Genomic DNA, 27,333 nt, shown 5'->3' on the forward strand with positions numbered 1-27,333 from the left:
TTTTAACCCAAGCTAATCACAAGCTAATTTTCACCGCCAAGGTCGTTTACGCATTAATCCGCCTTCTCTTGGGCGCTTGATTTATGTGTCTGCATTTGACGCACACACAACAGAGCAGCCCATAAATTTAAACAAAAACTATTAAGATATGCAACAATAAGTCAGGTGCAGCAATTGTTGCACCTACAAATATATATGTATGTACCTGAAAACATTTAAAATAATGATATGAAATGATATGAAATCAATTAAAAGTCAGTATTTGCACTGTTTTCCCCATTGTACACACCTAACAGGATCAGTTATAGCTGCCTCTTTCCCGTCTTTACCAGAAATACAACAAAAATCAGCGAAATGACTTATCCCGTTAACTTGGACCCGCAACATATAGCTGACCCTCTCACTCCTACAGAAGAAAAGAAAGACACAGCAAAGAGACGGCAAGGATTCCCATTGAGACCGAGAAGCCTCAAATTTGTTTGCAATTAGCAGCCTGCTGTAGCCTGAGGTCAAAATACATGCTAATGCCGCACATGCATTAGCCGCCCACACAATGGCGTTATTAATTGCAATTTGCGATCTTAACACGGCTCAAATCCCCTCGAAATTCGCATTGAAATCGAAATTTAAGCGGTCGCCATCTTGCCAGAGCGAGCCGAACATGGGAGAGGGGGGTGGAGCAAGATTTAGCATCTACAGCAAATTAATAGCGCACATGACTAATTGGCAATCAATCAAGCTTTGATGTTTCTTCGCGCATTACTAAGCGAGTGCAGCACTCGATTTGCATATAGCTCAGTTATTACTCACCCCGCAGGCCAGGTTTCCAGAATCACAGATTGTTCACAAATTTTTGCACTTTTTTTCTCTCTCACCGGCAACAAGTTTTTTTTTCCACTATGAGGTTTGGCGCCATTACAGAATTCGCGATTTTTTAGTACCAAGCAAAAGGCGTTAGTGAGTCGTGTAATCATCGGCTAAATGAACTGTTATCGATTATTTTTATTTAATTACATGTGTAATAGGTTTGTTGTTTCTTTTTTAATAAAAAAGCTATATCAAATTTAATATGTTGTACATCTGAAATAATTGTTAATATTGTGAAATAATTAAATAAATAAGTTTGTTCAATTGAAGTTTAGCCATGTTCCGCACCTCAAAGTGCCTTCGCTAAGCAATACCGCATCGCCAACGCGTTAGGCCGTTTTTACTGTCAACCTGTTGTTGTTGATTCTCTGCTGCTTGGGCGCGTCGTTTTGTTTTCCCGCTTTTCGTGCCCTCAGGAAAAATGTTTATTAATTGTTTTGTAGGCTGAAGATGGCGCAATACACGCCCCGCCAGGCGCTGGCCACGCCGGCCGCCCACGAGTTCGGGTTCCCGCACACTCCGTACGAAATCCAGGAGCAGCTGATGCAGGAACTCTTCCGGGTGTTGGAAAATGGTCAGGTGGGCATATTTGAGAGTCCCACAGGCACCGGCAAGTCCCTGACCCTCACCTGCGGTGCCCTCACCTGGCTGGAGCGACACGAGTCCTTGGTAAAGTCCGAAATGCTGGCGAGGATCGTTGCCGTCGAACAGGAGCTGGAAAAGTTGCAGACGGAAGGCGAGCGGGCGACCGACTGGCTGGAGGCTCAGGGTAAGTCCCGACTACAGCGGGAGGAGCTTCAGAAGCTGCAACACGTACGGGGACTGCTGGAGAAGCGAGAACAGCAGCTGGCGGAGATGAGAGAGCGTGTGAAGAGCAGGAAAAAGCAGAAGAGCCGAGAGTCTAGGCCGAAGGTGGAGGAAGCGAAGGAGGAGGAGCCGGCCTCTGATTCCGACTCGGATGGAGAGCATGAGACTGCCGATAGCACCGAGGAGCCCTCGGAAGATCGGTATCGTCCCGTACAGATATTTTTCTGCAGTCGCACGCACTCGCAGCTGGCGCAAATAGTTTCAGAGCTGCGCAAGACCCCGCATGGCAAGTGGGTGAGGTGCATCTCCCTGGGCTCTCGCCAGCAGCTGTGCGGCAACCCCCAGGTGCGGCGTCTGAAGCAGGTTGGGCTGATGAACGAGCGCTGCTTGGAGATGGCCACCCAGAAGAAATCCCAAGCGAATCCCAGCAAGAAAAGTCGCCTTAGCGAAGCAGAAGCATCCAGCCAAGGCAGATGTCCGTTGAAGACGCAATCTCTGGTGGACTCCCTCAAGGACTTGGCCCTCAGTGGGCCCCTGGACATTGAGGAATTGGCCACGGAGGGTGCAGCCTGTGGGGCCTGCTCGTACTATGCCTCCCGAGCTGCCTTGGACCAGGCCCAGCTTATATTGCTGCCGTATCAGCTGCTGCTTCAGAAATCCGCCCGCCAGCAGCTGGGCATCAATCTCAAGGGAAGCGTTCTTGTTGTGGACGAGGCACACAATCTCCTCGATAGTTTGGCACAGCTACATGGCGCCGAGATCAACAAACAGCAGCTGGAAAGGGCCCGGACCGAGATCTCTGCCTACAAGGAGCAGTTTCAAAAGCGTTTCAGCACCAGGAATCTCTTAAAGATCAACCAGCTGATCTTCATAGTCAAGCGGCTGCTGAAAATTCTGGAGCAAGCTGAGTCCTCGAGGATGCTGCGTACCTACGAACTGACCGCCGAGGGTGACTTCTTCAACATTGATCTCCACGAGCTCTTGGAGTTCTGTGCGCGTACCCGTTTCGCACGCAAGGTGCAGGGCAATGCGGCCAGGATGCAAAGGGAGCCGCAGCCCAGCGAGAATCAACCGCCATCGGCGCGAAGTCTAATACTCCAGCGATTGACCAAGGAGCACGAGGAGAAGGAGAAGCCCAAGCAGGGCAAGAGGAAACTGGAGGATATGCAGGAACCTGCAGGGGAGAAGAAGGAGCCCACAGTGAAGCCCCTGCTGGAAGTGGCTCCCTCGCCGATTAGACCTTTCTTGGCCTTTCTCGAGACACTCACCAGCGATGCGGCGGATGGTAGGATACTGCTTGATCCTCAGGGAGGAACCTTTAAGTATTTGCTCCTGGATCCCGCTGAGCAATTTGCCGAGATCCTCCAAGATGCCAGAGCAGTACGTTTGCTTTAAATTAATCCATAACTGATTAATCCTTACTGATTCCCCGCACAGATTGTGATTGCTGGTGGCACCATGCAGCCCACTCAGGAGCTGAAGGAGCAGCTGTTTGCCACTTGCCAGGATCGTTTGGTGGAGCGTTTCTACAGCCATGTGGTGCCCGATGATGCGGTGTTACCCTTTGTGATACCCAACGGCCCCAAGGGTGCTCCCCTGCGCTTTAACTTTGCCCAGCGAGGAAGTTCGGAGATGGTGAGTGAACCTGGCATACTTGCATGGTGCTCTCTTGCTGTATTCATCTTCAATCGTTCTTTTGCAGCTTCAGGAGCTGGCCATGGTGCTTCAGAATCTCTGCCAGGTGATACCAGGCGGTGTGGTTTGTTTTCTGCCCTCCTATGACTATCTGGACAAGGTCCACAAGCATCTAGAGCAATCGGGCAGCCTGGAGAGAATTTTACGCAAAAAGACTGTCTTTCGGGAGGTCTCCGGATCGGCGGATCAGCTGCTGGAGAAGTATGCCAAGGCCATTAAGGAATCTTCGGAATCAACGGGATTGTCGGGAGCTCTACTTCTCAGTGTGGTTGGTGGCAAACTCTCCGAGGGATTGAACTTTGCCGATGATCTCGGCCGAGCCGTTCTGGTTGTGGGTCTGCCCTATCCCAACCGTCAGTCGCCGGAGCTGGAGCAGCGCATGCGGCATCTGGACGAGAAGCTGGGCCCCGGCTCTGGCAACGAATTCTACGAGAATCTCTGCATGAAGGCGGTGAATCAATGCATCGGACGAGCCGTTCGCCACATCAGGGACTATGCCTGCGTCTACCTGCTGGATGAGCGTTACGCTAGTCCCAGGATACGGGGCAAGCTGCCGGAATGGATAGCCCGTCACATTGTGAAGGCGGCCGCCGGGAAGGGCGGTTTCGGGGCAGTTCAAGCCCAAACAGCAAGGTTTTTTAAGGGAAGATAGAAACAGGAATCTAAATTTTTTATATTTCTTGGAAAATATGTTTTTTATGTTTATTTTTTTTGTATTTAATTATGTTTTAAAGGCAATTTATTTTTGTAAAAATTGCAGGATCAATAATGTTCAGTTTTATGAAGTATTTGTGAATTTTTTTCACCGTTTTGTAAACTATAGTTGTTAAGGTCGCATTATTTGTATTATACACTTTATTTTCTCTCTTTTGAGAGCAAGTTTTTTCTCGAATTTATATTAGATTTCTTTGTTTTTTCTTAATACCTTTTTTTGCAAGCTAAAGTTCCTTTATGTTTTATATACCTTAGTCAACCGCTTGTACTGAATAAATATTACAAATATTGTTCACTAATAACATAAACTTGTAGTAATAATAAATAATAAATGCATTAAACAGAAAAGGTAAAAACTACTTGCTGCCCTTCTCGTTTGCCAATTTATTTGAGTTAAAATAAAGCCGACAATTGCAATTCCATTAAATATATACCTTAAATTCATTCAAACAAAGCAAAATCAGCCAAAATCGAATAAATAAAATTAAATAAACAAAACCCTTCAAACCGTTCGCCGATAAGCAATCGATAGACCCTTAATCCGACCGGTACGGCATCCCTATCACGCCTATCGATGGTATCGATAGTGCTTTCTGGCCACTTTTATCGTCAGTTCGCTAATTCTCCGTATTAGCTAGATTCTGCAAAAAAAAGCTCAAATTACGCCAGATTCGTTAGACCTAGAAAGCGTTAGACCTAGAGGAAAATAAATAAAGCGGCATCACAGCTTGTGTCCTCAAGAGTCGGGAAAATTCTGTTAACTTATGCTTACTCCGACAAACAATGAGAGGGATATATGAGAGCGGCTTGGGAGTTTTACTTCATGTAAATGTAAACGTGTAAAATGGTTATGTACAAGTGTAAAATGTGAAATGTTAATCTAAACATGGGAATGTTAAATTCCAGGAACAAATAAATTATCTACTCTATTGTTTCTGCTGGGTAGAGGTGATAATTTCACATTAATATGAGATATATAAAGTATATTTCTTAACAAGAATTTTGTATAGACAAAACAACAAAAAGCTAGATAAATACTAAAACAAGCTATCTTTTGGCTATAAACTAGCTTCATAAGCTTTCCATATACCAAATATACCAGAAATAGCCAGAAGTAAGCTAAGCTGGCCACACTGCTGCGCATTAAACAAATTCCTCAACTTCTGGCCAAAATCTCAACTTCTGGCCAAAACGGCTCCTTCGTCCTCCGCGTCCCGTTTCGAGAGCTGCCGCCCGACACACACAGCGCAGCACAGCGTCCAGTACGGACGCCAGATTCTGGATTGTTGCCCTGGACGCCACTTTACCGTACAGCTCAACCTGCGGCAGGACGACACTTGCACAGCTTCCTGTGAGTGCGGGGTCAGGAGAGGGCCGGGCAGCGCGCGACCTTCGCATTAAATAATATATGTACATACCTTAGCGTGCGTACCAGTGCGTGCGTGCGTGTGTGTGTGTGTGTAGGCAGGTGGTGTGGGTGTGAGTGTGTAGGTGCACTGGAAAAAAGGTGAAAAAAACGAAAAAAGAAGAAAATTGTGTGTAAAAACAAGAAAAAACTGAAAACGAGAAGAAAGAAGGAAACTGAGGAAAGGCCAGCGGTTGCAAGGACGACATGCTGCCCCCCGCCCACAAGAAAGCGGCTGGTGGGTGGCTCCTCGACATTGAACTCCATTAAAACGCAAGCGCACGAAGAGTCAAGGATTTGGATTCGGATACGGATACGCTTTCGTATAGCGATTGGCATTGGCATTTTCAGGGTCATGGTCGCATCAGTTGGTGCATCCTCATAGGCCACCAGTAGCAGCTCCAGCTCCATATTCACCTTCCATCTCCACCAGCGGCAGCAGCTGCAGCGACAGCAATAGCAATCATGTCCAGCGATTCATCGGCGGAGAGCGACAGCGAGCTGTATGATCCGCTGGCCGAGGAGCTGCACAATGTGCAGCTGGTCAAGCATGTCACCCGCGAGAACATCGATGCTTTAAATGCCAAATTTGCCAATCTGCAAGAGCCGCCGGCCATGTACTTAACCGAATACCAGGAGCTTACCTCCAAGCTGCACGAGCTAGAGGTCAAGGAGCATGAGCTAATGGAGCAGCTCAATGCTTTGCAGCAGCAGCAGCAGCAGCAGCCGCATGAGACGCCAGAGGAAACGGCGGCCGAGCAGCCGCATTATCAAAACCAAACGCAAATACTGCAGCAGCAGCGTCAGTTGGCTCGCATCCATGGCGGCGTCGGCGGCGGCGGTGGCACTGATCTCACTGATTCCGGCCTGGGCGGCTCCAATCCGGCCAGCCAGTGTGGCACTCTCACCCGCCAGCCCAAGATCCTGCTGCGCGCCCATTTGCCCAATCAGCAGCGCACCTCCGTCGAGGTGGTGGCCGGCGTCCGGCTGTGCGATGCATTAATGAAGGCCCTGAAGCTGCGCCAACTGACGCCGGATATGTGCGAGGTGAGCACCACGCATAGCGGACGACATATCATACCGTGGCACACGGATATCGGAACACTGCATGTGGAGGAGATCTTCGTGCGGCTGCTGGAGAAGTTCCCAATACGAACGCACACGCAGCATCAGTTCATCCGGAAGACGTTCTTTTCGCTGGTCTTTTGCGAGGGCTGCCGTCGGCTGCTCTTCACGGGCTTCTATTGCAGCCAGTGCAACTTTCGGTTCCATCAGCGATGCGCTGGCAGAGTGCCAATGCTGTGCCAGCCCTTCCCCATGGATAGCTACTATCAGCTGCTGCTGGCCGAGAATCCGGACAACGGTGTGGGCTTCCCCGGCCGCGGCACTGCCGTACGCTTCAACGTGAGTAGCCGCAGCCGCAGCCGGCGGTGTAGCAGCAGCGGCAGCAGCAGCAGCAACTCAAAACCCCCTTCCTCATCCTCCGCCTCCAACCATCGACAGGGTCGGCCGCCGCGCATCAGCCAGGATGATCGCTCCAATTCGGCGCCGAATGTTTGCATCAACAATATACGCTCGGTGCCCAGCGATGTGCAACGTAGCCTCATTATGCAGGCCAGGCCCCCGTTGCCGGTGAGAGTTTAAGATAATTAATTGCCCTGCTCCCAGCTTCAACGTATTCATTTCCTTCTCTTCGTTACAGCATCCCTGCACGGATCATTCCAACTCCACGCAGGCCTCGCCCACCAGCACGCTGAAGCACAATCGACCGCGAGCCAGGTCCGCCGATGAGAGCAACAAGAATCTGCTCTCCCGGGATGCCAAGAGCTCCGAGGAGAACTGGGTAAGCTAGGGGAATTCAAGAGTCAATCATTTATTCAATTGATGTATTAATAATTCTCCTTTGTTCCCTGCAGAACATCCAAGCGGAGGAGATATTGATTGGCCCACGGATTGGCTCTGGTTCTTTTGGTACCGTCTATCGCGCCCACTGGCATGGTCCTGTGGCGGTCAAAACGCTAAACGTTAAGACGCCCAGCCTGGCCCAGCTGCAGGCCTTCAAGAACGAGGTGGCCATGCTGAAAAAGACGCGCCATTGCAACATCCTTCTGTTCATGGGCTGCGTATCCAAACCCTCGCTGGCCATTGTGACGCAGTGGTGCGAGGGCAGCAGCCTCTATAAGCACGTCCATGTCAGCGAGACAAAGTTCAATCTGAATACGCTCATCGATATCGGTCGCCAGGTGGCCCAGGGCATGGATTATCTGCATGCCAAGAACATAATACACAGGTGAGTGATTAGCTAAGACAAAAATGTGAACCATTTTAAGGGAATACTTACAAATTCTTCTCCCTTTGACAGAGACCTGAAGTCAAACAACATTTTCCTGCACGAGGATCTGTCGGTGAAGATTGGAGATTTCGGTCTGGCCACCGCCAAGACTCGTTGGTCTGGCGAAAAGCAGGCTAATCAGCCGACGGGCAGTATTCTGTGGATGGCACCGGAGGTGATACGCATGCAGGAGCTGAACCCTTACTCCTTCCAATCGGATGTGTATGCCTTTGGCATTGTGATGTACGAACTGCTGGCGGAATGCCTGCCCTATGGCCATATCAGCAATAAGGATCAGATTCTGTTTATGGTGGGACGTGGTCTATTACGCCCCGACATGAGCCAAGTGCGTTCGGATGCACCACAGGCTCTCAAGCGTCTGGCCGAGGACTGCATCAAGTATACGACCAAGGATCGTCCGCTATTCCGGCCGCTGCTCAACATGTTGGAGAATATGCTGCGAACGCTGCCCAAGATCCATTGCAGTGCCAGTGAGCCAAACCTTACGCAGTCCCAGCTGCAGAACGATGATTTCCTGTACCTGCCCAGCCCGAAGACGCCGGTCAACTTTAACAATTTTCAATTCTTTGGCAGTGCCGGCAACATCTAAGCGGTCAGGCTGTACCTGTACTTATCCCTGCGCAGCCAAAGCCTCTTCGAAGTGATCTATAACTAAATATATATATAGATATATGTATATGTTTAACACACGACAAAACACACCCAAAACCTTTCTTCCCTCTGTAAATAAGCGGCGGCGCCAAACTGAAAAAGAGCGAGAGGGCGCATGCTGGCGAAGATATGGCTGCTTTCCTTGGAACTGACAAAGTGCATTTCTGTTGCGACAAATTAATGACTACAAACTTGTAAACTGTAAACTAAAAACTGCAACGCCCATGTGTACATAACTGCATCATAACTTATATACGTTAGGCAAGACTACTGAGCTAAAACTAAAGCTAAAACTAAAACTAAACTAGCTGATCGCAATTACATTATACACATATACTTATACTACGGAAAAGCAAGTTGTTTCTTTGTTTTTGGTTTAAAAACAGAAACCTAAAGGGTCCCACAGGGACTTTATTGTAAATGGATGGAACTAGGTGCATATTTTCCTTATAAAATCGGAAAAGCCTAGACTTTTAATGCTTACAAATCGACAATCAGCTTAATTGTCATGTAAAAAGTTAATTCTGGCAGCTGAAAAGCCTGTCCTAGTGCCCATAACTGCCCTAAAAGCATTACAAAGCCTTTCCTAAGTTTAAAATTATATCAAAAACATCAAATTTCCTTAAAACAGCCTTTAGGTCCTTAAAAAAACACCTCAAAGTATTTAATTTTCTCTATAATTTTATATTTTCATATATTTTTCGTATCTTTACAAGTTTAACAAACAAAAAAAGCCGACCGACGGCAGGAGGACTGATTCTAAACGTATCTGCTGGCTATGGCCAAAACTTTGGTGTAGTCCGCTCCCTTGGCCAGCGTCTTCTCCTTGAGAATCGTCCGCAGAACCGTGGGTATTGGTACATGGATGCGGGTGCCCAACGGACTGCCATTGTCGTCGATGAGCACCAGGTTATTGCTGTCGAATTTGGGCTGCTTGGGCTTCTGGTTCTGCTTGAGGCCCACGAGGATGCCCTTCTTCATCTGGCCCTTGATGGCCACCAGCACCTTGTCGCCGATCACGCCAACGCCACGCTTGTTGTACACATGAATACAGCGCGGTGGCCGGCCCTCGGCCATGGCCCGCTTGCCAAGATCACTGTTGTCCACCACCCGGAGGCGGGCGAGTTTCCTAATTTCGCAGCACGCCGGCGTCGTATGGATTAGCTGCTGCTGCTGCTGCCGCCCGACAGCAGTCAGGGTGGCTGGCCCCAAGGTCTTCAGTATTCGTAGCGACATTGCAGTGTGTGTGATTTTTCTCTCGTGGGGCAGGAATTTAATTCAACAAAAATGAAAACAAGAAATTATACAATTTCTTATTGCCAGATAGTGGTGGTAACATTATTATCGATATATCGCGTGCGTGAGCAATCGATAGCTGTCTCTGTTAAGCCACTCCGGCTGCTCACGAGCGGCAAGCTTAAATTCTAAAAAGAAAGTTCACTAAAAATTGCCATACATGCATATAACACGTCCGGACTATTTATTTAATTGATTAACTTGACAAATTACATTGTTTTTAATTGAAATTAAATAATAATTGGCTTTGGTACCACTGAAAACAATAAAAATGTTATTTAGGCGTAATGTTAACTTGACAGCCTGTTAACTTAACAGAATGGTAACTTCACAGCCCGTTAACTTAACAGAATGTCAAGCTGACAGCTTTTCTGTCACTTGATTCCGTTATTTTGCAAATCCCGTTGCTTTTGAGATTCGGAGTTGGCAGTTCTTTTTCTTGTTGGCGAGAGTTTGTGCTGGTGAATTTTTCTTTTGCTTTTTTCTGGTGTTTTTCCCAAGAATTCACGTACTTGCCATGGCTCCTCGGACCAAGCGGAGCAGCTTTATGGTGTTCGTCAACCATTGGCGCAAGGATCACCCAAATATGGACTTTGTCGAGGCGGTGTCTCACTGCAGCCCCATTTGGGAGGTGAGTTTCGTTGTCGTTGTTGTTGCCATGCATGCATTTCACCGCGCCTCTTGCGACTGCTTTTCCAAGAATATGACTGCGCAGGAGCGGTTGACTTTCGGCGGCATCTGTGCGAGCGGCAAAGAGACGCTCGACCAGATGGACCGTGTGATGCGCGAGAAAAGCGACCAGGAGGAGAACATGCAGCGCACCATCGAGCGCATGGTAATGGAGGGAAAGAAGTCTCAAGGTCAGCAGCACCTCTTCATCGCACACGCAAACACAAACACGCACGCACACACACATACACAGGCACACACACACCCACCCATACACACACAGGCACACACACACACACCCATACACACACACACCCACCCATACACACACACACACACACACACACACACACACACACACACACACACACACACACACACACAGGCACACCCATACACACACAGGCACACACCCACCCAAACACACACAAGCACGCACACACCCACCCATACACATACAAGCACACACACACCCACCCATACACACACAGGCACACACCCACACACCCATACACACACACACACTCGCAATTTCTTACACTCTTGAGTCTCATTATAGATCTGGAGAATACCAAGTTCCTGTTTTGTGCCTTTGTTCACTTCGTCAGAGATCCTGATGGCGATTTCTATGTGCCCGCCGAGTTCGGCGCCTGCGAATACTCCCTGAAAGAGGGCATAATTTCCGTGTTTAGCTCACTAATAGACCCCGGCCATCTCAGTTTGGGTCTGGGCCGGACTGCCCAGGATCATTCCCGGGCTACACACAAGCTCCCATTGCCGCCGATGGCCCTGGGCGAGAGCAACATGTCCAAGCTCTATTCTCAGATAAACAGATATATTTGCAAGTTCCAGGATCGTATGCCAGCGATCGTGTTCACCACCACGGCCATGAGACGGATCGTGGAGTCATGCTTCGACTACTTGGCCAGCGGCGCCAAAGAGGATTTTCTACCAAAAATTGTGGTCTATGACATCCAGTACTTGTTCATGACCCTGAAGAAGGCGACCCTCGATATAGCCGGCCAGCTGAATGACAAGATCAATTTGATAATAACGGACGGATTCTTCCTAAGGGATTTCTTTGAGTTTGCCAGCCACATCGGCTGCGAGTTCCATGAGGAGAAGGACTGCGCCAATTACTGCGCTCAGAGCATGGTGATACGCTGGGCCTTCACCTTCAGCGACTATATGTGCCGTGATCTGGGCATTTTTATAGAACCTGGCAAGCATGTACCATCCAAGCTAAAGACCAATTACAAAACCCATACGCCTGACACCAGAAGCGCGGCGCTCGTCGGTGAAACTTTGCTGGATTCCTTTCAATCTTTGGCAACTTTTCAAGACTTGGAAATCAACCAGGCCAACAAAAGTCGTCGTCAGCGTTTGGATGTCTCCACGATTGCCAGTCAATGCTCCAATGCCACGAATCAAAAAGAGCTTGAGGACATCGAGAACCAGCATGGCGAACATCGTTATGAGGAGTCTTCGGGGGCCACTTCACCGATTAGCAGTCAATTTTCGAGCTCATGCGGTCCTTATGTACCCAAGGGTCTAAGAGGCCGCTCAGGGGTCAGGAAATCTTCCCGCCAAAGACGTCATTGCCGTGACTTGGAGCGCCGTTCTCAATATGACTTTCCACGTTCTAGTGAGCCTATTCCTAATGGAGCCACGAATCAAAAAGACTTGAAGGAGATCGAGAAATTTGACTATCAGGGCGAACACAGCGCTCCCAATGAGTTGCCGGACACAAGCGATTTCGGGGAGGACGAGCAATTTGATAGCGAAGGCGGACGTCGTCATAAGGAGTTTTCGGAGCCCTCTCTCCCTCCCTCTCCGATTAACCATCCTCGTTCAAGGGAGGAGTCTCAGAAAGGCGTCTTAAAGGAAAACAATTATCAGCGCCAAGTCGACTTGGAGCGTCGCTCCCCTGAGAAGTTTTTCGACTACATCACCTCGATTGTTCCCGACGGACCAATGGATAAAAGAGCCTCCTCCCCAAAAGTTAAGGCGTATCCTTATCAAGACGGGCCGTCAACTGACTCGCAATTCCGCTCATCTGAGGAGTTTTCGTACAAGTTCCCACCGCATACCAGTCGGCGTCCGAGTAAGACTATTCAACATGGAGCCACAAATCAAAAAGAATTCTCAAAGGCAGAGAATTATATCCACCATCACCCCGATCAATTAGTAGACTCACAGCGGCATTCCCCTGTATTGTTTTGGGACGAAATCACCACATTAGACGGTCGTCGTTCAAATGCGGTTGGTACTTACGGAGCCATGGAAAAGAGAGGCTCCTGTCCAATGGCTAAGAAATATCACCGCCAAGGCGGACATCACCGTAATTCGTTTCTTGACACCCAACACGACTCTTCTGATGAATTTTCGGACGATATTTCTGCGCTTAACACTGGTCCTTCGAGTGACAGAGCCACGGATCCAAAAGGCTTCTCAAGGGCCAAGGAATATTCACGCCATAGCGGGTGTAATCGTTATCCGTCCAACTCGAAGCAACTCGATTAAAAGGATTTCGGTAAGCGACGAATCTCTTTATTTTCTCTCTTTTTGGGTTTAATATGATTGAATTTACTTTTAAAAAATGTGTCTTCAAGAACCTTTATCTGATACCCGGACAATTTAGAACCACCTTCATCGACATTTGAATCTGATATGGAAAACTTGCATTTAACCTATTTTGTAATTTTTGTAAGACATCAGAAGTCTTAAACGTTATTTTTGTCATATTGTTGTCAGAAAACAAAGCGATACTGAAACCCTGATAATAGGGAACTTATCCTTTAGCTGGCACAATGGAAAGAGTCCACATTTAAGTTTCTTTTAGTTCATATAAAGACAGAAGTATTAAACGTTATTTATTTATATTTTATCAAAAAAAAAAAAATGGTTATTCTAAACCTAAATGAGTTCTATAGTAACTTTACCAGACATATTCGTAATTTGAAAAAAGGAAACCTTAAAAATCTTGGCTAATTCATTTTGAAGTCATTTTATAAGAAAGATTCCATAATAATAACAACCAGGAAACTTAAATCTTAATTTAAAAACAATAACAAAAATTGTCGGTTGAATGATTTATATGTATTTTTTAAAAAAAGAGCAATGATTTTATAATTTAAACCAGTAAAGCAAGAAATTTAACATGAACTTAAATGGCTAATTAAAAACCAAAAATATAATACTTTTGCCATAATATGATTCGATTCATTAATGATTTTGTAAAAAAAAACATTAAATCAAAACTTTAATACATTCAAAAATTGAGGAAAAAAATACAACAAATTTGAAGGTCATTTTATAAAAAAATTCAGGATGATATTGCTATTGAAAACTTCTTAACCAGCTTATTTAACTTGTCTTAAAAACAAAAACAAAAAAATGTTGGCCTTACATACATGATTCATTCGTACTTAAAAAAAAAAAAAAAACAATGATAGAGCATGATGTTGAAACTTTAAACATGTAACCTTAAATTTAACGTAAACATTTTTAATATGAAAACAAAAGCAGATAACTGTTGGCTTATCTTTGAACAAATTGTAATTTTATAAAAGAAATACGGAAAATATTGAAACTGTATATCTGCTAACAAGTGCATTTAAACATAAATTTAACGTACGCATTTCTGATATAAAAATAAAAACAGAATTCATTTGTGAATTTATAAAAAAACAATCGATATTGCACTTTGAAACCTGTTAAACAGGACATTAAACTTTAACGCAAACTTTTGTAATCTGCAAACAGAAAACTGTGTAACATTTAACCTTACCTTCAACTGAAATATTAAAAATTTGCATAAATAAAACAAAACAATCGCTTAACTTGTATACTTTTATTATTATTATTCACTTTAATACAATGCCATATATGTATATACATGAGCGCTAAATGCATTTACTGCTGGCTGCCGGGTATTACATGGTGCTTCGTTTTAAATAATAATTTATTAGCTTTATTAACTCTTGGTATCGCATTATTTGTTTTTGTTTTTTTGTTTTTGACACGACTAAGTAGACCAGTCCCATATTGGTTAGAAAATTGGTTACTATAATTCACTAAGACATATGAAATATATATAATAACATACGATATTATGATAACACACGATATTATGCATATATTATCGATTATTTTCGCTTTTATCGTTCTCCTTTCCTTCACTCTTTTTTTAATTTCTTCATTTTGCTTATTGATTCTCCTTTTTTTTGGGGGGCATCTTGTGACCTAATGACTAAAACAAAGTTTTAAAAAAACTACTACATAGTTGATAACAAAAAAACTAAGATTAGTTAAAAAAAATATATGTATATATAAAGGGTAATAAGCTGGGGGCGCTTTGGAAGCGCACACAGAAATATAGAAGCGGTTTTTTTCTGCGAGGGAAATATATATATTTAAAGAAATATATATATTTAAACACACACAGAGATAGGTTCTACTAAATCCTGTAATTTATCTGCTCTCTAATTATTTACAACTGAAGAAAGGCGATGCTCTCAGCAAAATTTACATTACATAGAAAAAAAATACAATTTGTGCGGCTTCTTGTGCCCAGGGTTTGTTCCTCTTCCGCTCTCATATATATCCTCAGGATCGATTGAGCTCTTCACGCTTAAAGTTGCGTATCGCCTCAAGGAGCTGCGACCTGGGATCTGCCATCGGTCCACCGGGTGCATTGCGTCCCACGGACGATGACTTGACCGGCTTCAGTTGCACCTGCTGCGGCGGCGGCGGTGGTGGTGGTGTCGTCGTTGTGGCTGCCATCACTACTGGCTGGGAGCTGGGTCGCAGCTTTACCTGCAGCACCACCGGTTTGGTTGACTCCTCCGGTTCCTGCTGGAGCTTCACCTCCACTTTCGTGGTCTTGAAGACCGGCTGCTGTACATTCTTGGCCGGCAGCGTTGGCTTGGGGGATGTGGGCTTGGGAGCCGGAGTAGGTGCTACTATAGAGACTGGTACAACAGTAGCTTTGGCGGGAGCTGGAGTAGGAGTAGGTGCTGCTGTGGGAGCAGGAGCTGTACCATTGACAGACACTCGTATGCTCAGAGCCTGCTCCTGTTCCAGCTGCTCTCGGGCCAGCATGCGCTCCTTGAAGCCAGTGCGTCGCAATGTATTTTGGCCAAAGGGAGCCGGCGTAGGCACAGCCTCTGCTGCCGGCCTGGTGTTCCTCTCCAGACTCGAGATGGGTCTTGGCAGGGAGTTGCTGCTGCTGCTGCTCGTCACCGTTTGGATGTGATGATTCCCACCGCCGGCGGGCAGGGTGAAGCGATGACTCTTGGCAGGTCGCGGCAGCGTCGAAGATAGATTTTGGTTTGTGGCTTGGTTTTGGACTTGTTGCTTGCCTTGGGGCTGGACTTGGACTTGGACTTGTGATTGTGACTTGACTTCCTCGGGGATCTTCTCTGTCTCTGCCTCTGGGATGGCAACATCCTTGAGCGGCTTGACCGTGATGGGCACATGGTATTCCTTTCGCTGTGAAATACCCATTCTCAGTATGGGTGAAGCCACCTCAATGGTGAGCTTGGAGTTTGATGCTCCTGCTGCTGCTGCTGCTGGTGGTGGTGGTGATTGCATTCCTTGAGCCTTGCCTGCTCCACCGAATATGTAGTCACCTTCGTTTTTAATGGCCACCTGGGACTTGGGTCGTTCACTCCACGTGGCAAAGTTAATGCTGGGCGGTCCAGAATATCGATATGTGGGTGGCATTGGCTTGGAGCTGGGTGACATTTCGATGGGCTTCCTGGCCGGCTGTGGACTCTCCACCTGGCCTGTGTTGCCTCTCATGGTGACCGCGGGACTGGTGGCAGGTGAGGCTGGTGTATTCGGGGGCGTTGTGGAGACTGCAACTGGAGCTGCATCTAGTTTCTGAACTGGAGTTTGGTCCAGGATGAGTCTGCTGACAGCTGAAGGGGATTGCCTTTGGACTGGTGGAGATAACTCCTTTTTAGCGATAGGTAAATCCTTCTTAGCGACAGGAGGAGGTGAATCCTTTGCGACAGGGGAAGGTGACTCCTTCTTGGCGACAGGGGGAGACTCTTTCTTAATGACAGAAGGAGACTCCTGCCGTTGAACCAGAGAAACCACTTGTCTGGGGATAACAGGTGACACTGGCTTGGCAACAGGCACAGGCTTTTGCTTTTCCATGGGTTTGGGTGATGCCTCCTGGACAGGAGTAGGAGAAGGAGCAATAAAAGTCACAGGGGAAGGTAGATCCCTTGGTGAAGGCTGCTGCTCCTTGACGATGTCAGCTGCCAAAGCTCTATTTCCGCCATCCACCGTTGTCTCCTCTTTGGGCTGCTCCTGCTTTATGCTCTTTGGTTGCTCCACAGTTGGTGACGTACTGCCTCCACTCTCGGCCAAGCTATTCTTCCTGGAGTTGAGGATAGTCTTGATCACCTCCAGACTTTGCAGCGAGGGTGACTCGCCAATGCTTAGCTCACTGGAGGAGCGACGCTGACCCAAGCCATAACCATTCTGCTGCTCCAACTTATTCAGCGAGACATGGGAAGTGCTGCGCAGGCTGAGTGCTCCTCCGCCGGGCGATGTTACCTCTGCCTCGGCACCGGATCCTGCCTGAAAGGAGTCAGCTCTAGTAATCCTTGTTGTACTCTTTGCCGTGGCCGTGGCTATACTGAAATTTGCCAAACGATTCGGTTTTGCGGCCTCAATCTCGGCCAGCCGAGGATCGGGCTGTTTCTTAATCAATGTGTCCAGTCCCTGGTGATTGATTATCGCCGACAGTTCGTCCACAATCTCGTCCAGCGGCGAACCGGGACTCATTGAGCCAGCACTTCGTTGGCGTCCTTGCTGATCGGAGAAATCTGGCGGCGGTGATATGGGCACCGAGTAATTCCACGACGAGAGCGATGTCTGTTCGCTGGCACTACTGGGTGTATTGACCATTTGTCCCTCGTCCTTTCTGCCAGCTTCCTCCTCATCCTCGGCAGCGGCAGCTGTAAGCACCGCCAGCTCAGCCAGACTGGTGGCCACTGGTGGCGTTATTAGTTCTTCCTTCTCCTTCTTGGAGGAGGTCTGGCACAGCTTGAAGTTATACACTTTGATGGCCTCATCGTCCTCGGAACTGGACTCTTGCTGCGACTTCTCGGCCTCTGGCTCGGGCGTAACAGATGATGGCGATGGTACTGGTTCCCCAATGCCGGAATCTGCTTGCTTCGAGGCCGCATCATTGTCATCCTCTTCGGTGGCACTGCCCAGAGATCGGGGCTCTGGTGTGGGTGTCCGATTCAGGAGTACCTTGGATACATTGCCATTGGGGGTGCCAAGAGGGGTTCCATTGGGTGTGCCATTGGGAATACCTTTGTTAGTGTCCAAAGACATGGCATTGGGAGTTCCTGGCATGCTTCCATTCGGGGTTCCACTACCATTACCATTCACTTGTGGCGCTGCACTGACGGGCAGTGGTGGCTGTCCAACTGGCAGCGGGCTTGTGATCCTTGGCGCCGGTTGCGGCACACTTGCCGTGGGTGTCACAGGCTCTGGTATGGAGGCCAGCGATATGGTATCTTCGCCAGGTGGCGGTGCCGGTGCTGTTTTCTTTTTGATTTGGATTATACGCTTCCTGGGCGTTGGCTCTGGACCACTAACCGATGGTGGCTGCTTCAGATCCAGCGTGGCATAGTGACCATCGGAGGCAGAGTCTTCATCCTTTAGTGACTTGGAGCTATTGCCATTGCAATCCAACTCCAGCTGACCGGCTGAGAGATTGGGCGTGGACATGCACAACTGTGGACGCTTTACAATCACCGCATAGGCGGGTTCTGACTTCAATCCCCCTCCTCCTCCTCCTCCTCCTGCTCCTACTGTGGAGGGTATATCCGGCACGGATTGCTCTGGTATGCATATTTGATTTGGAGGACGCGGCGCTGCACGCTTCTTGCGCGGCGGCGGTGCCATGACCTTTGTTGCCTGCGGTGGAGGCACCACCACCGGCGTTCGGGTGTAGTTCATCCCAGTGGAGTCCATCGAGTTGAGGGAGTTGCTCGAACTGTACGGACTGGGCGTCTTGGCTGTCACCTTCGAGTGGCGACTGCTGCTAAAGTCCGAGCTGCTGCTTAGGGAATCGCGAGCGATGCCGGTACGCTGGAACTTGTGATGGTGCATGGCATCCGGATTAAAGTTGTCATATGACTCGGATTTGTGGCACAGACGGATCTCTGAGAGACCCACAGCGCCAATGGTCGACTCGCAGCTATACACCTGACTAGCGTCCACTGCGGGGGAGATTGGGGATTAACAAAGAGTAGGATTTAGTAAGGATCTATAGGATCTTGTAAGAGAACTAGACCCACCTGGACTCCGGAACTCGTACTTATCCGCATCCAGCTGCTTGTTGTCACAGACCAGCGACAGGAGCTTGCTGAGCGGCACTCGGGCGCCCAGTCTGGCCACAAATAGTTGATCCTTGGGCAGCAGGACCGTGATGCGGAATGTCTGCTCAAAGGGTGCATTACTGGTGGCAGCCGGCACCGGCGTTATCCTGTTGTACTCCAGCTGACTAGTCTCGTTAATGTCCGTGTCCGTGGACAGGTGATGCAGCTGTGTGGTTGACTTGGACAGCTTGCCGATGGAGGTGCTGCCAGTGCTGGTTTTGTCTAAAAAATTGATTAAATTAATCATTTATTATGTATTTATTCATGTTGAAAGAAGATTCCTCCAAAAGTTTTCTTCTTTACTTGACTGATCGATTAACTTATCGATAGATTAGATCGCTGACTTACCCTTTTTGCGGCCAAACCAGCGGTTAAGTGTGGAGAAGCCGCCCTTCATGCTGCTCATGTTGGTGGGCGTGGCCTCTGAACTGTGTTATCCTTCCTTCTTTCCCTCTCTCTCCAACTTCCGTTTCCGTTTCGATTTTCGTTTCCTGTTACGTATTCCTCAAACGTGTTTCGACTTGCTCGCTTTATTCGATTTGTTTTGTGATTTCTTTCAGTTTTTTGTTGTTTTGTTTCTTGTTACTTGGATGTTCGAGTTTCGTAATATTGTAGATGATTCCTAGAGCATGCTAGAAAATGGCGTGCGATTTGTGCGCTGCGAAATCTGCAAGTGGAAAGGCAAGGCAGAGACAGAAAGTGAGTTAAAAGCTTGCCGATTACAAAACAATGCCCCCGCATAACCACAAGACGACGCTCCACTCCATCCACAACGCTCCGGTTGCCTCTCTTATCAGCTTTTTGGCGCGATAAGGATGATGGAGGGGGCGGTGGTGGTGGTGGGTCTCCTTATCACCTGCCACCTGTATATCTGCCGCAGATACATATACTCACTGCCTAGAGTAAGGCTTCGCATCCATGATACCCTTCTAATGCCCCAGAAAAAAAAACGTAGTGTAGTGTTGTCGTGTTGTTGACGTAAAGGAATTGGGAAAACTAAATTTGTTTTTTTTTTGTTTTTAATAAATAATACAATTTGTTCCAAGGTCGACTTTGTTGGTACAAAAACATTATAGCAATTTTTAAAGTTTAAAGAGAAGAAAGGTGAAATTTTAGCCAGGGTTATGTAAAGAGTGTTCTTAAAATTCTCAAGTACGAATTTAGGAGCCAGCATTTCATAGCTTTTTTCATCAAAGATCAACCCAAAACATTATTTAAATAATTATCTATATATATTTCCCATTTTCTTAGAGTATTTTCTAGTTCTCAGTGTACTTTTTTGGTATTTGCTTTATCAATTAAATGCCTTTGTTCTTATTTTCGTAGCTATTTGATATTTGCTTTGCGCCTTTTGCGCCTGGCTTAGTGCTTAATTGTCGGCCAGGTTGTTTAATGGCTCACACATACACAAACATATACATACATATATCATACAAACACCTATTGCCGGCGATAAGCTCAAGAAAATCGAAATCGGCGGCAATGAGGGAAAATGAGAAGCGTTTTTTTTTGTCGCGTGCGTTTTTTTCGAATTTGCACACAATGGAAAATGAGAAAAAAAATCGCAAATCGTAAATCGCAAAGATTTTCCGGGGGGGAGTAGGCGGATGGGGGCGTGGTAGGTAGGCGCTGTTTACTTATTGTCTAATGACATAGTTAGATTGTGCAGCAGTGTGAGTGTGAGGCCATGCAAATTACGGGCAATTGCCGCAGCAACAACTGAGTTCTACAGCCATACACTGCGAAAAAGAAGCTATTGTTATTTGAATTCATTGAAAAATAATTAAGAAGGTTCTGTACTTTAGATTCTTCGATTTTATTCTTTATAATTGAAATTTTTTAAATTTTCTAAAATAAGATATCATTTCGATATATTTTAAATGTGAATCGATACACAAATATTTCCGTTTCCCAATCTTTTTCAAGCTAATCGATATTTTTTGTCTATAAAAATATTGATATTACAAACTTTACAATATTTTCGTTACATAAACCCCTAATTTAAGATCCAACTAATAGTTAAACTATTATAAAATTATACGACTCTTTAAAATAAGACCTTAGACCAATATAGTTGTTAGAAAAAATTCAAAATATTTTACCATTGTTTTCCAAATATAGACTAGAGTTCTTATATATTGTATCCTAAAATTGTTCTCTCTGTAACAATCAATACACAGATACAGTTTAATTTCACATGTACTTATCCCAAGTACAGTAGATTTCACAGCTGTAAGGTTTTAATGCTTAGTAGCTGATTCCCACAGGAAGTAGACTTCCCTTAATTTTCCCAATTAAATCCATAGTTAACCTTTCAAATAATTGACTATAATTGATTTTTAGAAACTATGCAGTGGGGTTCTCCTAAAGGAAATATATGGAATAAGTTCTTTAAAATGAATTATTAATATGTTGAAAACTCTACTCGATACTTTCTAATATATTTTGCTTAACCGAAACTATTGCAAATTAACATGTAATACAAGATATTCAATTACTAAATCGCTGCTCATGATCCGCACTGTATATTTATTATTCGTGATTGAGACACGCGCCCCTTTCCCATGGATTGCCTGAGGCAAATCGATTTGTGTTTACTTTTTAATGAGCAGCAGCCCCGAACTAATTAGCCCAACTATTAGCCAGCCTAATTAGATATTAAAATCAGCATGGAGTCCCAAGTCTCCTCGATCCCAAATGGAGAGAGTAGTGAAGAAGAATAATATAGATATATTGCTGGGTATATGTATATTGGCACTCCCTTTATTGGCCATCAAGGTTTGATTTCTAATCGAATTCGCTGAACTATTCAATTGTTTGGGATTATCGGTTGTAGTATTTTCCATTCCCATTCATATTATTGGCATATTATTATTTTAGTTTCAGTTGGTTAAACCACCAGAGGAGAGAGGGAGTCGATTTCTCAGCTGTTATTGCCGCTCTTTTCCACCTGTTATTGTTTTTGGTTCTTGGTTATCAAATTGATATTGCAGTTGTTTTTGGTCTTTTGGTTTTGGCCTTTATAGTCAGTCACTAAAGTTCCCCTTGAAATAAACATGAGTAAGTTGAAAAAATTCCTCGGCTATCTTGAGGCGGGCGATGAGAAATGTTTTCTTGCCATAAATCATCACGTTCCATAAACATGGCTTGCGGTCGCTGTGTGTTGCCAAAAAAATAATGAGCTTTGGCTAATAGCACATCAACAGCCGCAAAAAACGTAAAGTGTGTGTGTGTTTTGGGGGCCTTTTGAACCTGGCTAATTGAAATAAAAATTAAATTACTCTCTAGTTGGTTTGTTTTGAACTTTATACTCTGGCTTATCGGCTATACTTTGGTATTTATGTCATTAGAGGGATATATATGTACTCGAATCTTTACCATAAGCTCACAATTATCCCTGTCTATATATGGCTTGTTATTACTGCTATATGATAGATATATTGTTAACAATCTGGCGTAATTGAACTGTTTGCTTTAACACACGTTGTTGGCGAAGATGGTTAAGTAACGCTCTCTATCGATTTCCACTTCCAACACAAGTAGTGCGACTCTGCCGGCCCAGTTAACAGACAAACACGTTAAGTTGTTGATATATTTGTATACAAACTTATAGTGATATATACATATATATTTATAGAGCAAAGTACAAATGCTTGTAATTGCCGTTTGCCATAGGGGTCAGAGCATTTCCCCATTTACTTTACATTTATCAAATCGATCGATCCCCAAACAAGGTCTTTAAAACCTAACGAAATCAGATCACTTATCGTTGCGTGAACTTGATCGATCAGTAGTCACATTAAGGTCTCACGAGTTAACCTAGCCTGGCCCATATCTTTGGCTTTGAAAATTTTGAATCTCTTAAGTGGATCTCAAGGAAAGAGTAGGTTCTGTAAAATAAGAGCTATATATTATTAGTTACTATGAGCTTACTCATCTTATTTAATAAGAAGAAGATGCATAACGCACACTTTTTATTCATTTCTATTTACATATTGTGAATCATGTTCTGATTTCCAATTTTTACTACCAAACTCTTATTTAATTTGCAAATTTAATTGAAACTATTAAGAGCTAATGGTTTGAATATCAATATCTTCGACACAAGATCTTTAAATGGATGCCATTAAAGAACTCCCCACTGTGGTTCTGAATACATCACCCTTGATGGGTTAGATAACTCATTGATTTCCATGATTGAATGCTAATTTCATGGCTAATGTCTGCCTTTTATTTATTCTTCATTTTGGAAAAGGGGAATCCGTTATGTGTACACTACAAATTGGCAACTTTCTACCGTTACACATCGTGCCTAAATAATGAAATTTTTTGTATACTATATAGATATATTTTTGGAAGTGTTCAAGTACCCAAAGAGGGCGAATCAGTAAGGCAAACAGAAGATGGGAATCGATGATTAATGGTCCCGGGAATTGGATATTGGAATGTCGGAATCTCTTGGAATATCCGAGACTTAAATATAGAGATGTGTTGTGTTCCAATCGAATGTGTGTATATATATTTATATGTATATTCTCCCGTACAATATATGCAACGGTTGACACTGACATTGAAGTTTTGCGGCATTGCATTCACGGAGATTCATCGCCTTTGCGCTGAGGTTGTTCCAAAGTTAGGCGATGATATCATTATATATAGACGACGTGAGGGAATTTTTATTGGTGCTCATCATTGTTTCTTTATAAATGTATGTATTGTGTATATATATAAAAATAATCACCCAATCCAACTAGACGGCTATGCTAATTCTGTGCGGTAAGACGATAGTCAGAAACACAGAAACAAAAGAAAACACCTGTGGATTGACTTTCTCGAGTCACTGTGCCTGTTTTTAGCATTTGTATATATTATTTTTTCGCGGACAGCTTTATCTGCAGCAGTTATCGGGCTTTCAGGGCGATACGCATGACTAATCCCAAACCGAATATGCTAAGTCGCAGTCTTGTTGTCGTTATGTCGTCGCCGCCACTGTCACTTTGGCCACCATTATCTATTTCAATTTGTACGGCAATTTGAGCCACTTGATTAGACCGATCTACCTACCTACCGGCTGTCTCTAGCTTTGCATAACACATGCTATAAGCTATATATTTACTATACTATACTATACAATATATAAAAATATATGCCAGTTATCACGTACCGCCTTAAATGGCCTAGAAATTATCACCTGTCCCGCTGTTGTCCGTCCACTCGATTGTCCGGGAGATCCAATTGTACTGTCAACTTCCAGTCAAACTTTGGAAGTGACGTGAACGTGTAGGGTTTTTATTGATAAAATGATAAAAGACATTGAGGGATTAATGTGCATAACCAAAAGATATCAAAAGGTGTTTGTACTGGTCTCTAAAGTTGGGTTTTATATAGCCAACAGTCATCAAAGCTTAATAGTCTTTGCACTTTGAACCAATTTAGTTATAAATACAATAAGACCTCTAAGAGCCAATTATAAATATCCAAACCGAAAAGGAAACAAATATATAATGGAGTTCTGTTGATACAAGCTTAACAAAAAGATCTGAATCTATGATATAGTTAAAAATATATCATTATTATAATATATTACCAAAAATCAACAAATCAAATATTAAAAAACTCATAACTAAACCAAAAAGGCATCAATTTCGATTTGGAAAGCTTTCCTATATCATTTTTTACCAGGTTAACAAATCTGCATACTCAATTTAAAACTTAAAAATTGTTGAAATTTTTTATCAATTTTTTTTTGACAATTTTAACGATGAAACCCCTTAAAAAATGTTGAAAAAATTTCCAACTTTTTTTTTCCTTCCGAAGGTAGCTTAATCGATTCAGCTTTTGATGCTGATCAAGAATATATATGATTTATAGGGTCGGAAATAACTTCTTCACTTAGTTTTAAGCTTCTGACTTACATTGTTATACCATTCTTTGAGCCGAATTTTATTTATAGTTTTATATGACTGTTTTTTCGAAAAATCAAATATTCGAAAAGTCATAACTCAGCCAAAAATGCATTAATTTTAATTCGGAAAGCTGTTCTATGCTAGTTTTTATTAGATTAATAAATCTGCATACTCAATTAAAATTTTAAACAAATTCAATTTTTTTCCAATTTTTTGTGCACAATTTTAATCATGAAACCCCTTAGAAAAATGTTGAAAAAATTTCGAAACTTCTTTCCTTCCGAAGGTAGCTAAATCAATTCAGCTAATTATGCTGATCAAGAATATATATGATTTATAGGGTCGGAAATGATTCCTTAAAGAGTTACAACCTCCCGACTATGAATATAATACTCTGAAAGGCTATAAAAATAACTAAAACCCAAAGTTATAATAAATCACAAAAAGCAAAAAGAAATGTGTTTAAAGAAAGATAATCGATTGGCAGAGTTCCCCCCAGAACTAAACACTGGTTGGAAAAGGTTAAAATCCAAGTAAGTCCTATGGGTCGAGGTGGTGAGAAACACGTCAAAGAACTAAAAGTAAAGGTAGTAAAACAAAAAATCGATATTCCGACTATTTACCACCTTTTGAAGCTACTCTAGGCCGACTTCTTGGCCAGTTCCTTGGCTAATTGAAAACAAATTGACGCCCGACGCTTGGCTAATTGCAAGTTTTCCGTTAATTTAGCACAGATAACGATATTAGCCAACTGCATTACCAACTGCTGTTGCATGGTATCGTATGGCCATAATGGTACGAGTCTATATGCTATATAGTTATTAGATGAGTCGGTTATATCTACATGTGTGTATTTATAAATATATAATAAATGTATATTTTATATATCGGTTGTGCGGAATCCCGGTAGCTACGTGACGAGAACCTACTGTGCACTTCTCACATTCTGCATTCACAGTGACTGCTCGATATGATTGTTAACTATACATGACTTTAATTTATATTCAACATTTTATTACTTGTATCAATATTCAGGAAGCTTAGTAAATAATATTTATTTTATATTATTTATTTAACAAATACCTTCAAGAAAGTTTCCGCTTTTAATGTTTTAAATATTTTATTAATATTAAAGAAGTTTTTCTTCTTCGGTGTTATGAATTATATTTATTTTGAATTATTTCTTTACCAAATTTTAAAAATTTCCCTTTTCATTCATTTCTTCATTTCTTTGTAATTATTAACTTAACAATAACTTTCAAGAAAGTTCACTGTGAGTTTTAACTGTATTTTCAAGTCTTGCACCTTAACATAAAAAAAACAAATATATATTGTTATTTATAAATCACTTTTATGGCTAGTTCACTCTTCACAGGAGTCACTGTACAAATTTTTTTGTGTGTGTTTCAGTTTCCAGCCGTTTCTTTTGGGCTTTCTTTTGCGCGTCACTTCGTTGCAATTAAACGCATTGTTTGCTGCTTTTTTTGGTTGTTTCTTTTTGTTTATGTTGTTGTTTGTTGCCGTTGCTTCTTTAACACGTTGTCATAAGCAAAACTAAATTAATAAACTCACACTTGAAAAATTATATACGCCAGCTACTAAAAGGTTAACTAGAAAAACAACAAAAAATTGCGTACTAACTTAGGTTAGCGGTGTTTTTTCGTTTTTTTTTTGTTACTTTATTCTATATTTTTGGCTTTCTCTCTCTTTCGCGGATAGAAGAAGTTAATGTGTGGATGAAGAGAGGGAGCGACTTTTGCCGACGACGACGTTAACAAAACTGACAACAAAAAACGCGCAAATTATGCATAGAACACAACACAGCACACCAACACCAACACACAGACACACGCACTCGCACACTCACACTCACAATAATAGTGGCAATAATAAAGCAACGGTAACTCTCTAATAATAGAGCCGCAGGCAAAACGCAAATGAAAGAACAGCAAAAAAAAACACAACAACAACTACGAAAATTGCTCCGCTCAGCTGTTGGTGCTCTCACGCGCCACGCCGCTCTCTCTCTCACTCGCTCCTTTTTGGCTCTCTCTCTCTCTTCTCTTTACCGCCGCATTGGAGCTTTATCTTATCAGACCTTGCAGATTGATATAGCAACAACAATAATAACAATAACAATAGCAAGAGCCAGGAGAAAAGCGTTTAAGGAGAAAGGCAAAAAGTGCAATAGTCTCTTTTTGTTTTGGTTTTACAGTTAAATAGCCATAATTGAACATTTACCAATTGCAGTTATTTTTTGAATCTGATTGGAATCGGGAGTTTAATGATCTTACATTTGACCAATTGGAGTTTTGGTTGGTTTTTTTCAATTTCTTTTAAGTTTTGTAGTTTTCTGCTTAGAAAATAAATAGAACTTGTAAAATAAGTATTTGATTTTGGGTTTAACATGTTTTTAAGACGTAGACACATATTTAGCGGAGTTTAAAGCGATTTTAGATAGGCAAACTTCGCTTTAACTTATCAAGTAAACGGTTTTCGTATTTTAAATTGAAGAAATTTATCAAAATTATTTTATATTTATTATAATAATAATTTATT

The 27,333-nt window shown here is 43.7% G+C and overlaps 5 protein-coding genes and 1 long non-coding RNA gene across 13 annotated transcripts in view; 3 read left to right on the top strand and 3 right to left on the bottom strand.

Moving 5' to 3' along the window:
• LOC147643236 (uncharacterized) overlaps nt 1-942 on the bottom strand; it is a 66,681-nt gene extending 65,739 nt beyond the window's left edge. Inside the window, exon 1 of the long non-coding RNA XR_015272307.1 lies at nt 811-942. This is a non-coding gene — a long non-coding RNA (uncharacterized LOC147643236). The remainder of the gene's footprint in view (nt 1-810) is intronic.
• Nucleotides 943-1,178: 236 nt separating this feature from the next.
• Nucleotides 1,179-4,442, top strand: LOC110179473 (ATP-dependent DNA helicase DDX11). The gene is made up of 3 exons (XM_020947043.2): nt 1,179-3,054; nt 3,112-3,309; nt 3,377-4,442. The coding sequence occupies exons 1-3, from the start codon at nt 1,318-1,320 to the stop codon at nt 4,019-4,021; spliced, it is 2,580 nt and encodes an 859-aa protein (XP_020802702.2). The 5' UTR covers nt 1,179-1,317; the 3' UTR covers nt 4,022-4,442.
• A 736-nt stretch (nt 4,443-5,178) lies between these two features.
• On the top strand, nt 5,179-8,844 carry Raf (serine/threonine kinase raf oncogene). 2 transcript variants are annotated; one of them, XM_020946987.2, is made up of 5 exons: nt 5,184-6,892; nt 6,992-7,120; nt 7,191-7,331; nt 7,405-7,778; nt 7,851-8,844. In XM_020946987.2, exons 1-5 carry the CDS (start codon nt 5,954-5,956, stop codon nt 8,428-8,430), a joined length of 2,163 nt encoding a protein of 720 aa, XP_020802646.2. In that variant the 5' UTR covers nt 5,184-5,953; the 3' UTR covers nt 8,431-8,844. The 2 variants fall into 2 exon arrangements, with proteins under 2 accessions (XP_020802644.2, XP_020802646.2); XM_020946985.2 differs by having other exon boundaries at nt 5,179-7,120.
• A 311-nt stretch (nt 8,845-9,155) lies between these two features.
• On the bottom strand, nt 9,156-9,866 carry mRpL14 (mitochondrial ribosomal protein L14). The gene has a single exon (XM_020947116.2). It carries the CDS (start codon nt 9,726-9,728, stop codon nt 9,252-9,254), a length of 477 nt encoding a protein of 158 aa, XP_020802775.1. The 5' UTR covers nt 9,729-9,866; the 3' UTR covers nt 9,156-9,251.
• Nucleotides 9,867-10,178: 312 nt separating this feature from the next.
• The window catches only part of LOC110179426 (uncharacterized), a 125,956-nt gene continuing 108,801 nt past the window's right edge, over nt 10,179-27,333 (top strand). Inside the window, exons 1-4 of one of the 2 annotated variants that reach the window (XM_020946955.2) lie at nt 10,179-10,419; nt 10,489-10,648; nt 11,017-12,990; nt 13,070-13,206. In XM_020946955.2, the coding sequence (XP_020802614.2) occupies nt 10,306-10,419; nt 10,489-10,648; nt 11,017-12,980 (2,238 nt within the window). In that variant the 5' untranslated portion in view covers nt 10,179-10,305 and the 3' untranslated portion in view covers nt 12,981-12,990; nt 13,070-13,206. Of the gene's footprint in view, nt 10,420-10,488; nt 10,649-11,016; nt 12,991-13,069; nt 13,207-27,333 lie in introns of those variants that run through there. The other variant, XM_086835727.1, reaches the window with a different exon arrangement.
• Nucleotides 14,296-27,333, bottom strand: part of LOC110179424 (uncharacterized) — a 29,629-nt gene continuing 16,591 nt past the window's right edge. For 2 of the 6 annotated variants that reach the window (XM_020946953.2, XM_086835722.1), the window contains exons 2-4: nt 19,217-19,535; nt 18,788-19,090; nt 14,296-18,709 (exon numbers count right to left, since the gene is read on the bottom strand). In XM_020946953.2, coding sequence (XP_020802612.2) covers nt 15,066-18,709; nt 18,788-19,090; nt 19,217-19,274 — 4,005 coding nt within the window. In that variant the 5' untranslated portion in view covers nt 19,275-19,535 and the 3' untranslated portion in view covers nt 14,296-15,065. Of the gene's footprint in view, nt 18,710-18,787; nt 19,091-19,216; nt 19,536-19,762; nt 19,883-24,032; nt 24,128-25,857; nt 26,085-26,346; nt 26,624-27,333 lie in introns of those variants that run through there. The other 4 variants (XM_086835720.1, XM_086835721.1, XM_086835719.1 and 1 more) reach the window with 4 other exon arrangements.

The sequence above is a fragment of the Drosophila serrata genome, unplaced genomic scaffold (genome assembly GCF_035046125.1).
Source record: "Drosophila serrata isolate PLE 108 unplaced genomic scaffold, ASM3504612v1 contig_276, whole genome shotgun sequence".
NCBI classification, from domain to species: domain Eukaryota; kingdom Metazoa; phylum Arthropoda; class Insecta; order Diptera; family Drosophilidae; genus Drosophila; species Drosophila serrata.